The 14,461-nt window shown below is 37.7% G+C and overlaps 1 protein-coding gene across 1 annotated transcript in view; it reads left to right on the top strand.

Annotated features, from left to right (window-relative positions):
* GPR149 (G protein-coupled receptor 149) overlaps window positions 1-13,999 on the top strand; it is a 69,081-nt gene extending 55,082 nt beyond the window's left edge. The window contains exon 4 of the mRNA XM_032631224.1: window positions 13,427-13,999. Coding sequence (XP_032487115.1) covers window positions 13,427-13,999 — 573 coding nt within the window. The remainder of the gene's footprint in view (window positions 1-13,426) is intronic.
* The last annotated feature ends 462 nt before the right edge of the window (window positions 14,000-14,461 follow it).

The following is a 14,461-nucleotide window of genomic DNA, read 5'->3' as shown; positions in this document are numbered from 1 at the left end:
ACTCTTAATCTTCTCCTGACCCCTCTATCCCATGGCTCCAAACTTGCTTCTCCTCTGTGTTCCCTTTCTCTGGCAATCACACTACCGCCCATCCAGTTGCCTACGCCAGATACTTGGTCAACCTCCTTGATTTCTCTTTCTCTGTCACAATTCACATCAAATCAGTCACCAATCCTACATCTTAAAAATATCTTGCTATTCTCATGACTCACCATAGCCATTGTTTCTCCCCTAATTTAAATCACCATTCTTTCTCTCTCAATTGCCTCTTTGCTGGTCCTCCTGTCTCTCAGTGTGAACCCTTCCAGTCTATTTTACAGACCACAGTCCAGAATAAATTTGCAAAAATGCAATTTTCATCACATCAACCCCTTGTTTAGAACACTTTGTGGTTCCTTTATCATTCAGGACAGGGTTGAAAGTTTTTAATGTGGCTTAAGCAATTGATTCCTGTGGTTTCATCTCTCCTCTTAAACTCTTTGCTCCAGGTTTTCTAACTGTTAATAATTTTACTTCTTGAATATGTCATGCTTTTTCTTTCCACCAGAACTTTGAACCATCTAGTCAAGGATTCCCTCTCAGAGGAATCTTCAAAGATTACCTAGTACTGTATACTATTATGTGATCTCATGTCTCATGCTTCACCAGTGGTGTGTCTCTCAATAAGCCTGACATTCATACTATGATTTCTTACTACTGACCCTTAAGACAGGTATGTATACAGGTTATGTGGAAATTGAACATTACATCTTTGGGGGAGATATCTTTTTTTTTTAAGTATACAAATCATCAAAAATCTCCTGGCGGTCCAGTGGTTAGGGCTCTTCAGTTCCAGTGCAGGTTCGATCCCTGGTCAGGAAACTAAGATCCTGCATTACACACAGTGTGGCCAAGGAAAAAAAAAGTAAAATAAAAAAAAATAATGAAGTATACAAATCATGAATACAAAATAATATATGAAGATGAATATTTATTTAGAACAAGAGAAGAAATCATAACAAATGTATTGGTGCCCTGGAGATTCAGGTGTCTTTTTTCTGAGATCTTGTTAGGCCATTTCCTAGGTACACTCACCTAGAAATACTTTCTGGTTGTAACCTTGTTTCCCCTCCCCACTCAGGAAGCTACAGCTTCCAACAGTAATCAGTTTTCAGAGTAGCCCATGCTTGTGAGTGGCTCTGGAACTTTAAATTTATGATATATCTGTCTCCTCCTTAATAGTTTTTACGTGTCCCAGCCAATGCAAATGCCCATTTGCTTTTTTATTTGTCATTCTGACTAAAGCTTGGAAATCAGAGAATAGGGGCTTGTAGCAAGATATTTCTTAATGTCCTTTTCTGAAGTGTTCAGTAAATTAACCAGGAAATTATTTACTCTGTGTGACATCACAGCTCTATCTTCATTTTCTTGTATCTTCTAAGTTAGTGGGTCCCAACCCTGGCTATATGTAGGAATCATTTGGAGAGCTCTTTACAAATATAAATTCTTGGTTCCAGTTATAAACCTACTGAGTTAGGCTCTCCCACAGTGAGGCCAAAAATCTGTATTCTTAACAGACTCTGCTGGTGATTCTTATGGAGTCATTTCAGCACCAATCTAAAAATGACATTTGGAAACAACTGGTCTAAAGAACTGAAGAAGCCAGGTCAAAGGCCCGACCCATTGAAGAATAAATAGTCTCAATCGGTGGATTAAATTTTCTTCAAACACTTTTATAATACAAAGAATCATTGGTTCTAAGAACCTAGATGGTCTATTGCAGATTTCTAGGGCTGCCACATTAGGATAGGACTGCCAACTTATTCTGGAACCTTAACTGATAGGGAAGAGAGAAGAAACACTATGCATTGGCCCAAATTTTTAAAAAAAGACTGGAGCATCACCAATTTTCACCCTGTGAAGTTAAAAGCATGCATTTGTGCATGTGGTTGTCCTATCATCTACTACACAAATGATTTACAGGAATTAAAACCAAAATCCAGGAAAAGTTTAAATTTAAGTATCTGAGTAATTCCATCAATTAAAAATGCACTATCAGGCATGTTACAAACTTGTAGATTAGGAGAGAGACTTTAATCTATTCCTAATGTTCTTTTATATGTGTATATTATTCTCTTCCCAGAAATAAAAAGACTAGTTAGATATGGCATTTTCACTTCCACAGGACTCATTTCCTCTGAAAGCAAGTGGTTAATTTCTGAAGAGTGTTCATATGGGTGATGTATAACTGTATCATTAGCATTCTCCTTCTTTGAGATCAAATAATATCACTAAGACTTTTAGCTAATTTTTTCTAAAGACACTTTGTTATGTTTTTTAAAAGAATTGCTTTAGTATTTGTTGTGTGGGATGGAAAGATTTTGGAGACCTTGACTTCTAAATCAGTCTGAGAAAGCAATTTCCACATGTCATGTTCTTTTGCTTTGTATGTAGTGAGAAGAAAGAACGAAGCAGTCTTTTCATACTCCTTTGAGTTTAAGATTTGAAAATTTACTTTCTATTTCCTTCAAAAGAGAAACGAGTCACATTAGGTTTTATCTTAAGAATAATGACTATTGTTTTAATAAAAATAACACATGCTCACTATTTTAAAAATTCAAGCAATACAGAAAAGTACAAAGAAGAGAGAAATTAACCTAAAATTATACCACCCAGGAAGAACCATAGCTCTCTATGTGCATATATAGAGAGAGAGGGATGGATGGATGATGGAAGGATGGATGGATGGATGGATGGATGGTTGGATGGATGGATGGATGGAAAATCATTTCATACCCCCAGTCCCTGGAATAGTGTCTGGCTTATAGTAGGTACTCAATAAAAATACAGTAAATGAATGAATTGGATCAAATAATTGATTAAAATAAATGATGTTTTTTTCTGGAACAATACTGCCCAAATTGGAATCTCATTTCTATCACTTAATATGTGTTTGACCTTGAAAAAGACACTTAACATCTCTGCAACTCAGTTAACTCATCTTTAAAATGGGGATAATAATACTACTCACCTTCATCAATTACATTCTTAAGTGAAATTGGAGTGTGTGTGTGTGTGTGTGTGTGTGTGTGCGTGTGCATGCACATGCGTGTACAGTGGTGGAAGATACAATGCCTACTAGTAGATTTGGTGTTGACTGCCATGAAACATGTTACAGTGCCAGCAGTTTTACCTATCATTGCTTTTGCACCAGCAGTGAACATGCCAACACAGTGAAAACGGCAAATAAAGCTTTCGTATCATTATGAAAATAGTTTTGACTATACAGACCCCCTCATTTTGAGAACCACTTTTCAAACCACTTCTTGCCAAAATAAAATTTATAGCCGGAGTTATCAGGATATTAAGTCATCTTCTTTCTGTACAACTGCTCTTGGAAGTGGGTGACTCCTTTGTTTCTTTTTGTAGCCACTACTGTACATGAGGCTGAGCCCTTTATTTCATTGTTGCTTGAACCCGTGGCTGTTATTTTTCTTCATGTTATTACTGGATGAGAGAGACTCTGTGATTGGACTACATTCCAACACCTTCATCCATAAGCATAGTTGGGTTTTTGAGTTAATTAAAAATAATCTCATTTTTTTACTCTTAAGGTTGGGGCTTCTCTTCCATTGAATAGGATTTTGGTCAGCTAAGGTTTAGTCAGGGGAGCAAAAGCACTATGTTATGGGGTAAGAGACTTATTTAGAACTGTGGTAAATCTAGGGAAGAGAAGAGTCTGGAAGAGAAGTTGGAGGGCCAGATGTGGAGTTACCAATTAGTCAATTTAAGAAGCCACATATGTCTAGACCCAAAGTAGGAACACGAAGGGGGAATCTGTGTAGAGGTCTATGAAAAACTGTTGCCTGCAAATAAACCACAACCTCTGTGGATCCATAGCCAAGCACCTAAGGGTGGATCTGAGCCACTGCTGGTCAACACTGCCAGGAGTCAGTAAGCAAAGCTAGATGTGGGGCAGGAGAGTGAGATGACATGGTGGCACCTGCCACGTATCTCTTCTTCTGTCTCTATACCTGCCTGTGAAAATAGTTCCAGGTGGTTATGACCACTACCTTGTTCCTACCTTCCAAATATTAAGCAAGCCCTGTCTTGGTCAATTCTAACCTGGAAGCATACAAGGAAGGGAATTCTGGAGAATGGAGTCTGATGGCATGTACTGTCTTTTTTTAAGGTAGAAATATTAGATTTATCAAATGATTTTCTAGACAAGAAGTATAAAAAAGGTTTCCAGAGAATTTCGCCACTGTTTTGCAAAAAAAAAATTTTGCAAAAAGTTAGGAGAAAATCCCATTAATTTAAATAACTCATGCTATCCACATAGGCTGTATAGAGTTGAATGATTCTTTTTTCAAAAGGATTAAAATTCTTAAAACTATAGTCACATAGAAGTCATCCTTAATTTGCTATAACCTAAGGACTGTTTGGTCCATATTCTTCAGATATTATTGTAATTGTAAAAATTTACAGTAATGTATTATTTTTATCATCAGGAAAAAGTTAGCTATAAATTATTATACACACATATATAATACACACGTACACAAACCCCATATATACTCATATATGCAGGGTTCTACATGGTCTTTTAACTATATCTAGTGTTCAATAAATATTTCCTATGATTGAAGCTTTAAATTAGAACTATATAAGCATCATGAAACTCTCCTTACAGGTTTCTTTCTAAACAGTGGTTTATAATCTTCTTCACTTTCTTTCTTGCCATTTTATTTTCCCACCACAGACATTTTCATTGTACAGAATGCATGGTGGCTTAGGTTTAATATATTTTGAAAACATAAAAAATGTTCCATCAGCAACAATGTCCTATTGGTAAAAAAGGGGAGGGGTCTTTGAAGGGGCTTGGATCCATAATTTTGGGAGCAAGTTTTTAAAGGAAATTTTTATATTTCAATTTCTTTCAGAAGAGCATCCCTGCTTAGATATTTTTCAAGGAACAAAGTGCTTTCTTTGAGGCTAACTTTGCCAAAATAGAGTCAAAGAATATTGAAATGGAAGAAATGAGAGATACTTTGCAGGTCATCTGCCTGACCCCCTCTTTATATACATAATGAAATAAAGGTCTAGAGTGAATACACTACTTGTCTAGGGTCACACGGCTATTTATTTAGTGGCAGAACAAGTGCTGTATTTCAGGGTCTCCTGAGTATCAGTCAAATGTTCTTTAAAACAAAACTTTATTGAGGAACATTTTACATATTATATAATTCTCTCATTTCAAGTGTACAATTCAATGATTTCTAGTAAATCTGTTTTAGAACATTTTCATCACACCAATTAGATCCCATGTGCCCATTTATTACTTTTTAAAATTATTTTAAAATTTTTATTTATTTGGCTGTGCCAGGTCTTAGTTGTGGCAGGCGGGATCTTTGTTGCCGTGTGTGGGATCTTTTAGTTGTGGCATGCAGGATCCAGTTCCCCAACCAGGGATCGAACCCCGGCCCCCTGCATTGGGAATGTGGAGTCTTAACCACTGGGCCACCAGGGAAGTCCCTACCCATTTACTCTTAATCCATCACCATCACCTGTCCCAGGATACCCCTAAACTACTATCTCCATAGATTTGTGTTCTTTTGATTTTATCTTTTTCTTATATTATGCTGTCTAATAAAAACATTTTGTCTTCTGTACTTTTATAAATACCATCAACATGAATTTTAACACCTTTTCTGAAGTATAGTAATCTTACCAAAAACACTGTATTTATCCTTTGAAACTGTCTTACAAATGAAAATATACATTCATTCCTGAGCTAATTCAGTTTCATGAAGTATGAGAAAAAATATTTGTGCAACAGTTTTTAGTAGGGTATCCCTAACTGATACAACACCCAATTGAATTGGTGTTTATCATTTAGGTGAGAAAAACTATTTCACTTCTTAGGATTCGTTTATTCCTGATAAAATTGTATATTCCAAATAGAAACAATGTATGCTTTCTTTCAAGTTACAGTTTATTCTCTTGTTAGAAAAACATAAGGAATTGGTTTCTTCTGGAAATAAAGAAGAAATTTATTTATTCTTTATTTCCATTTATTTCACATGGAAATAAATTTGGATATATATCAGATCTAAACTGAAATGTCATTGTTAGAGTTACAAGAGATTTAGTTTCTATTAGATCAGAGACTAGAAAACCTATCCAATAATCCCAAGAGCTCCATTTTACACACTTAAATTCAAAATTCCCACAGGGGACTTCCTGGTGGTGCAGCGGTTAAGAATCCGCCTGCCAATGTAGGGGACACAGGTTCAAGCCCTGGTCCAGGAAGATCCCACATGCCCCGGAGCAACTAAGCCCATGAGCCACAACTGCTGAGCCTGGTGCCACAACTACTGAAGCCCACGTGCCTAGAGCCCATGCTCCGCAACAAGAGAAGCCACTGCAATGAGAAGCCAGCGCACCGCAACGAAGAGTAACCCCCGCTCACTGCAAAAGCCCGCACAATGAAGACCCAACACAGCAAAAAATAAATAAGTTTAAAAAAAAATTCCCATAGGATTTCTTATAGCCTGTGCTGATTGTGCTCATGGCCTCAGATAAAGCCCAAAAGTATGAATTGAAAATATGAGAATACCAATTTCCATAAATAAAAAATAGAGCAATTTAAATGCAATGATATATTCATTTCAGAAGCTTATGTTTTGGTTGTAAGATCAATGTAAAATGAAGATTCATGCTGAAACTTGATCATTTTTCATCAGGATGGCTCATCATTTGAAATATGTGTAATTTGAATAAAGTATTAGAATATATTAAAAGCATGTGAAAAGATATGAGTTTGTTTCCCATCCTATTCATCTATAAATTAGCTTTGGAGGGGCTTTCTATTATTCTGTCAACTGATACTGAATTCTCTCTACTTTTCTAAACTGCTAACACTATAAAATAACAAAATCTATTCACCTGTGAAATCATGTAATTTTAGAACTGTAAGGAGCCTTACAGATTGTATGTCCTTTGTTACTTAATGTGTGGTCCATGGACCAGCAGCCTCAGCATCATCTGAGCGATTTTATCAAGTGCAGAATCTCAGACCACCACAGACCCACTGAATCAAAATCTGCATTTGCACAGAGCAAAAGTTTTTCATTTTGATGAAGTCTAATTTATTAATTTTCCTATTATGAATCACGCTTTTGGTACCAAGTCTAAGAACTCTTTGTCTAGCCTTAGGTCTCAAAGATTTTCACCTATGTTTTTATTAAAATTTTTATAGTTTTACATCTTACATTTAAGTCTGTGATCCATTTTGAGTCAATTTTTGAATAAAGTATGAAACTTAGTTCTAGGTTAATTTTTTTGCCTATGGATGTCAATTGCTCCTGCATCATTTGCTGAAAAGCCTATTGAATTGGTTTTGTACCTTTGTCAAAAAGCAGTTGGGCATATTTGTATGGGTCTACTACTTCCCGGTTCTCTATTCTATTCCATTGACCTATGTGTATATCCCTCCACCAATAACACAGTCTTGGTTTTTGTAGCTATATTGAAGTTAGGTAGATTGATTACTCCCACTATATTCATTTTTTTCAAAATAACTTCACAATTCTGTTCATTTGTCTTTTCATATTAATTTTAGAATAAACATGTCTGTATCTGCAAAAAAAATCTTGATGGAATTTTATTGGGAAGTGCATTAAATCTATATATCTATTTGAGGAAAACTGACATTTTTACTATAATGAGTCTTTCAGTCCATGTACATGTTATGTCTCTCCTGTTATTTAGAACTTCTTTGATTTCTTTCATGAGTCATGTAGTTTCCAGCATGTAAGTTCTACATAGGTTTTGTTAGACTAACATGTATTTCACTTTTTTGAGCAATTGTAAATAGTACTGTAATTACCAATTTTCACATCCATACATTCATTTGCTAGTATACAGAAATAGAAATGACTTTGTATGTTTAACTTGCAGGCGACCTTGATTAGCTCATTTATTAGTTCTAGGAGTTTTTGTAGATTCCTTGGGGTTTTCTGCTTAAACCAATCTAAGTGATCTAAGTGATCTAAGTACTGACAGTTTTAGTTCTTCCTTTTCTTGACTTATTGCACTGGCTGGAACTTCCAGCACTATGTTGAGCAGAAGTGGTAGGAACTGACATCCTTGCCTTATCCCTGCTCTTAAGAGAAAGGAGTCTCTTACCATTAAGTGTAACATTGGCTATAGGGTTTTTACAGATACTCTTTATCAAGGAAAGGAACTTCCTCTTGATCTTACTTTTCTTTTATCATGAATGGATGTTGAATTTTGTCAAATAGTTTTTCTGCATCAATTCATATAATCATGTGAGTTTTCTTCTTTAGCCTATTAATATGGTAGGTCACATCAACTTATTCCGGAATATGGAAACTAGCCTTGCATTTGGAATAAACCCCACTTAATCATGAAGTTTAATTCTTTTTATTGACTGCTTAATGCCACTTGCTAATATTTGTTAAGAATGTTTGCATTTATATTGAGTTATAGCTCTCTGTAGTTTTCTTTTTTGGATTATCTCTGTTTAGTTTTATTATCAGGGCAAAATTTTAAATCATTACAAAATGACTAGGAGATGAAGATTGTTAAAGTAGCATTAAATTATCAACATCCTCCTAAGCTCCTTATCTCAACTACTAGTACTAGACACTAGTAACAGAATCTCAAAAACATCGTGGTTTCCTGTCTCTTACCTCCCTAAAATAGCTAATAGTTATGGAGCACTTACTTTGTGTGAGGCACTCAACTAATCATTTTACATTCATTAACTCATTTATTCTTCATATTTTGCAAATGAAACAACTGAGGCTTAGAGAGGTAAGGATTACAAAGACAGTGACTCGACCAAGTTCAAAGACAGGTATACGTGACTCCATAGCCGTATTTCACCAGGACCCTCCGCAATCTCAAGAGTTTTGCCTATGCAATTCCCCTATAGTCCATCCCACATATGTGTTTCTACTACCAGTACTGAAGTTCAGATTCCCTTTTCTTTTGTACACAATGATTTTTAAAACTACCTAATTGGTCTCCCTACCACCACACTCATCTTTCCCAATCTGTATTTCACAGGCTACCCAATTATCATGTTAGACCAGAAGAGGCATAGCAGAAAGCACATGGAATCTGAGATGAGTATATATCACAAATCAAAACTTAACTTCCTATGTAACCTAAGCAAGTTAATTAACCTCTCCACACCTCAATTTATTTATGTATAAAATGAAAATAATTTTACCTTCCTTATGGAGTATTATATTAAATTAGATTTCACATGTAAAGTGCCAAGATGAAGCACCTGTACATAGTAGACCTTCCATATATCTTAATTTCCTTCCTTTCGATAAACAAAAATAGGTGGTTCCTGCTTGCCTATGGGATACAATCAGAACTTGTTATCCTGGTGGACAGGGCTCTTGGCCCTGGGCCCAAACTGTGTTGTCAGTCTCATTTCCCTCTACTATGTCATTTCCCCAAAATTCCAATTGCCTTTGTTCTTACTGTTCCCTCATCCTGGATTACATTTTTCCTACTTTTCCGCCAACTGAAGTTATCTTTTAGGACCCTATTTAGAAACCATCTTCTTTTTTTCTTTTTTTCAGTTTGGAATATGGCATTTGACTTTATTCTTGACAACGTTCAGGTAGTTTTACAACAATCTTGTGGAAGCACATTAAAGTTACCTAAATATTACCAGGGAGCCTGGTGCTCTTCACCCGCTGTGCCATAAGTGCTTGTGAGATATTTGCAAAGTGCGTTATAGTAATGCTCTGAGTTTTCTAATTTTAAATTTCTTTTTCAGCCAAGTGTTTTGTACATATATTTTCAGTAAGTGCCAAATATGTCAGTATTGCATGTAAATAATTGTGCTGGGGTTTTTGTTTTGTTTTGTTTGTTTGGTTGGTTGGTTTTTTGGCTGCACCGAGTGGCTTGCAGGATCTTAGTTCCCCAACCAGGGATTGAGCCTGGGCCCACAGCAGTGAAAGCACCGAGTCCTAACCACTTGACCACCAGGGAATTCCGTTTGTTTTTTTTTTTCTTATAATTGTGTTAATTCTTTTACTGTAGCATAGATTCTATTTACAAAATGTTTGTTTATAAAGTTTTATGGACTTTTACAGTCAAGTATAGAAACCCTTTTCTTTTTTTTTTTTTTTTTTGCAGTACGCGGGCCTGTCACTGCTGTGGTGTCTCAATGTCTGTACTTTTTGATGCCTGAAAGTCACCTAAATCACATAAAGATCATCTATATGATTTTAATTTAGATTAAAATCGTCAGTCACTTGGATTATTCATGAGTTAGTGATAGAATTCTAGCTTCCTGGACAGAAAACCCATGATCCACCATCCCTGGCTAAAGCAGATTTCTTTCAAACTAACAACATAGTGCAGTGGGAAGAGCATTTAACTGGAAGTTAAGACACCTGAGTCCTGGTGCCAGTCCTCCTACTATTACCTGTGTGACCCTGGGCAGGTAGTTTCACCTCTCTGGCTGTCAGTTCTCCCTTTATAAAATGGTCTCTGGTGAGTCCTATGATCCTACATGCTGTAATACATCTTTCATAAATTGAATGATTCAGATAATCAACAGAAACTTCACCTGTTAGGAGAGATATTTTGGAGCAACTCTTTTATATTATAATTTCACCCTGATTTCACTTAGAGGCTTATAGTGAAGAAACAAAAAGTTCATTATGCTCAAGGTCAGTTAGTCTGAATCAATTATCACAGCAGATTATTTGTGCTAATGTGTTTCCATGGCATGATCTCTCCTCCTGAAGCATTTCTGAGGTTTTGAAAACCGCTTTTCATTTTCAAATAAAAAAGCTCCCAGCCACCTACACTCAGGAATACAGCAATAATGGATTGGCACTATTCCTGACAGCATATGCTAATTCATAGGCTTTTAAATGGAAAGAAAGCAGAGACTACGAAATGAGTAGTTTTATGTTCTCTGAATCTACCATTTTTTATCATGCAATAAACTTTCACATACAATTCAGTCCCTCAATATCCTATTTTATTTTCAAAAAAGAATATGTTCCAGGCTTCCCTGGTGGCGCAGTGGTTGAGAGTCCGCCTGCCGATGCAGGGGACGCGGGTTCATGCCCCGGTCCGGGAAGATCCCACATGCCGCAGAGCGGCTGGGCCCATGAGCCATGGCCGCTGAGCTTGCATGTCCGGAGCCTGTGCTCTGCAACGGGAGAGGCCACAACAGTGAGAGGCCCGTGTACCGCAAAAAAAAAAATAATAAATAAATAATAATATGTTCCAATATGACCTTCTGATGCACTTGTGACTATCATCAGGTATTATATAGGGCTGTTAAAATAAAAATAGATAAATTTTAAACAATAATACAGGTATCCCCTGCTTTTCGAAAATTCACTTTTATTCCACTTCGCTTTTACGAAAGACCTACATTAGAACCAGTCTTCACTAACTGAAAGAAATCCAAAGAGGATTTTTGCTTTAAATAAGAAAGGCAAAAAGTGAAAATAACATTCAGTTTTTGTTTTGCAACAAGCCTTTATAGAAGCAGCGCACACCCAGAGCTGTGAGAATCGCAGCACTCAGCTCCTTTTCTGGAAAATACACTCAGCATCTCGGCATCAAGCCGCCATAGCTTTGAACTGTGTCTATGAGCATCTGTGCTTTATCTCAATTAATTTTGTGCATCTATTGGCAAGATGTGTCCTAGGGTAATTGCTTCTTCACTTTATGCCATTTCAGCTTATGTAAATTTTCACCAGAACAGTCTACTTTCAGATAGCAAGGGAAACCTGTATTTTTAAAAATTGATCTTACGGGCTTCCCTGGTGGCGCAGTGGTTGGGAGTCCGCCTGCCGATGCAGGGGACGCGTGTTTGTGCCCCGGTCCGGGAGGATCCCACATGCCGCGGAGTGACTGGGCCCGTGAGCCATGGCCGCTGAGCCTGCGCGTCCGGAGCCTGTGCTCCGCAACGGGAGAGGCCACAACAGTGAGAGGCCCGCGTACCACAAAAAAAAAAAAAAAATTCCCCTAAGTAGATGAGAATACAAACTGTTCTTTAATGTGGGACCCTGGTCCTAGGCTTTCTCTAGCTACTCTTAGGTCCAGATACAAAATGCCCATGGAAAATAGGGTGACCAACCGTCCTGGTTTCCCTGGGACTGAGAGGCTTCCTGGGATGCAGGAATTTCAGTGCTGGGACGGTCACAGGCAAACTGGGAAGGGTGATCATCCTAAATTGGCAAAACATTAAGAGCCCTCACGCCTATTCCCCTGGTGGAAAGACACATTTAAGCCAATCCAGTGAGTAATTCCAGGCTTTACAGATGGTGGGCACACGTATAAGAAGTGTCTGTTAACCACCCCTCCCCTCACCTTCTCTTTCTGGGCTTCAGCATTTCTTTAGTTACAGCAATGCATCTTGAATCTCACCACACAACAGAATCACCTAGAAGGCTTGTTAAAATACAGGCTGCTGAACCCCACCCCTAGCGTTTCTAATTCGGTAGGCCTGGGGTAGGACTCAAACATCGCATTTCTCATACATTACCAGGTGATGCAGATAATGCTGGTCTGGGGATCTAGCTTTTAGTACCACTGCTCTAAGGTTGGCATATTACTGTCTTCTTCTGAAACTAACATGTAATCCAAAAGAGTCAGCTGAAAGTATGAAGGCATGAATCAACAATATAAAGTACAGACTATCATAAGAATTAGTCTTCATTTCTTAAGCAGTCCTCAGTGGTGAGTACAATTTAAAAACAAAATTTTAATACTTCTAAATATAAAAGTTTTGCAGGGATGTGAGGGCATTCTCTATTACTGGGTTTACTTTAATGACTGTGATCTCTCTGTGGAAAAGTAAGTACACTGTACCACACAGTTCTGGTGACATTTGGTTCCTCTTCTGTGTGCTCAAACCTACAGTCGAAATATTCTTTGTATTTAATTTGAACCATAGTTTCACAGGTGTCACTCTCTCTGGCATACTAAACAGGGGAAAAAAAGTGCATTTTGATAACACATTCTGCATTTCTTTCAACCTATATGAAAGCTTTTTAATGTAACTGAACATGTTACAAAAATATAAAAACAATTCCAGAGTGTAAATATGCATTCGATTTTATGCCCATATTCTGCCCATCTCCTGCTGGCCACAGTACACAAATTTTACCTTAAACTGTGGAAATATGTCCCTTTATCATCAAAGATAGGTTTCTGACTGCCCTCAATTAAATGTAGTATTTGACCTAGGAGAAACTAAGCTACAGAGCTTTGATGACAGAATTTCAATCCCATATCTGTAAAAGGTTTCTATGGAATTGGGTTTGAAATAGAAAAACTTTACCATTTTGATGAATAAAATGAATTACTAAATGGTCCAATCTCAGACACCAGGTTTCAATAATAACCATTTTGTTTTTGTCCCCAGCGTTCCGGTGGTGCCCTGGCCATTCCCCTGTGTGCATTCCAGGGGACCGTGTCTCTCCAAGCCCCAACCGGGAAAACCCTATCTCTTTCTACCTATGAGGTGAGCACAGAAGGACAAAAAATTACCCCAGCCTCTAAGAAAATAGAAGTCTATCGATCCAAAAGTGTTGGCCATGAACCAAACTCAGAAGATTCTCCCTCCACATTTGCGGACACCAGTGTGAAAATACATTTGGAGGTTCTTGAAATTTGTGATAATGAAGAGGCCTTGGACACGGTGTCAATTATTAGCAACATCAGCCAGTCCTCCACACAGATCAGATCTCCTTCCCTGCGCTACTCACGGAAAGAAAACAGATTTGTTTCATGTGATTTAGGGGAAACAGCCTCATATTCTCTCTTTTTACCCACAAGTAATCCTGATGGTGATATCAACATCTCCATTCCAGACACTGTTGAAGCACACAGGCAGAACAGTAAAAGGCAGAGCCAAGAGAGGGATGGCTACCAGGAGGAAATCCAGTTGTTAAATAAAGCTTATAGGAGAAGAGAAGAAGAAAGCAAGGATAACTAGTGATCATTTGGCCTTATAAAGGCAAGAATGGCTCTGCAACTTCAAACTACTAAACTAACACCTTTGTTCTGAGGCTACTTAATTTCCTTATTTATTTATTTTTTTCTTTGCGGTACGTGGGCCTCTCACTGTTGTGGCCTCTCCCATTGCGGAGCACAGGCTCGGGACGCGCAGGCTCAGCGGCCATGGCTCACGGGCACAGCCGCTCCGCGGCATGTGGGATCTTCCCGGGCCGGGGCACGAACCCGTGTCCCCCACATCAGCAGGCAGACTCTCAACCACTGTGCCACCAGGGAAGCCCTGATTTCCTTTTTTATTTGTTGGTTTACATAAGCTTTACAGACTTAATAGTTAATTATTTTTAGTGCAAACAGCTGGAACTAGTGCAAACACTTGAGTGCTTTTTAAGTGTTACTTATAGATCGCACACACTGTGGCAATTATAAGATTCTGTTTCTTATC

The sequence above is a fragment of the Phocoena sinus genome, chromosome 4 (assembly GCF_008692025.1).
Source record: "Phocoena sinus isolate mPhoSin1 chromosome 4, mPhoSin1.pri, whole genome shotgun sequence".
Classification (NCBI taxonomy): domain Eukaryota; kingdom Metazoa; phylum Chordata; class Mammalia; order Artiodactyla; family Phocoenidae; genus Phocoena; species Phocoena sinus.
Note: the sequence above shows the minus strand (reverse complement) of the source record. Positions and strands in the feature narration are given on the sequence as shown.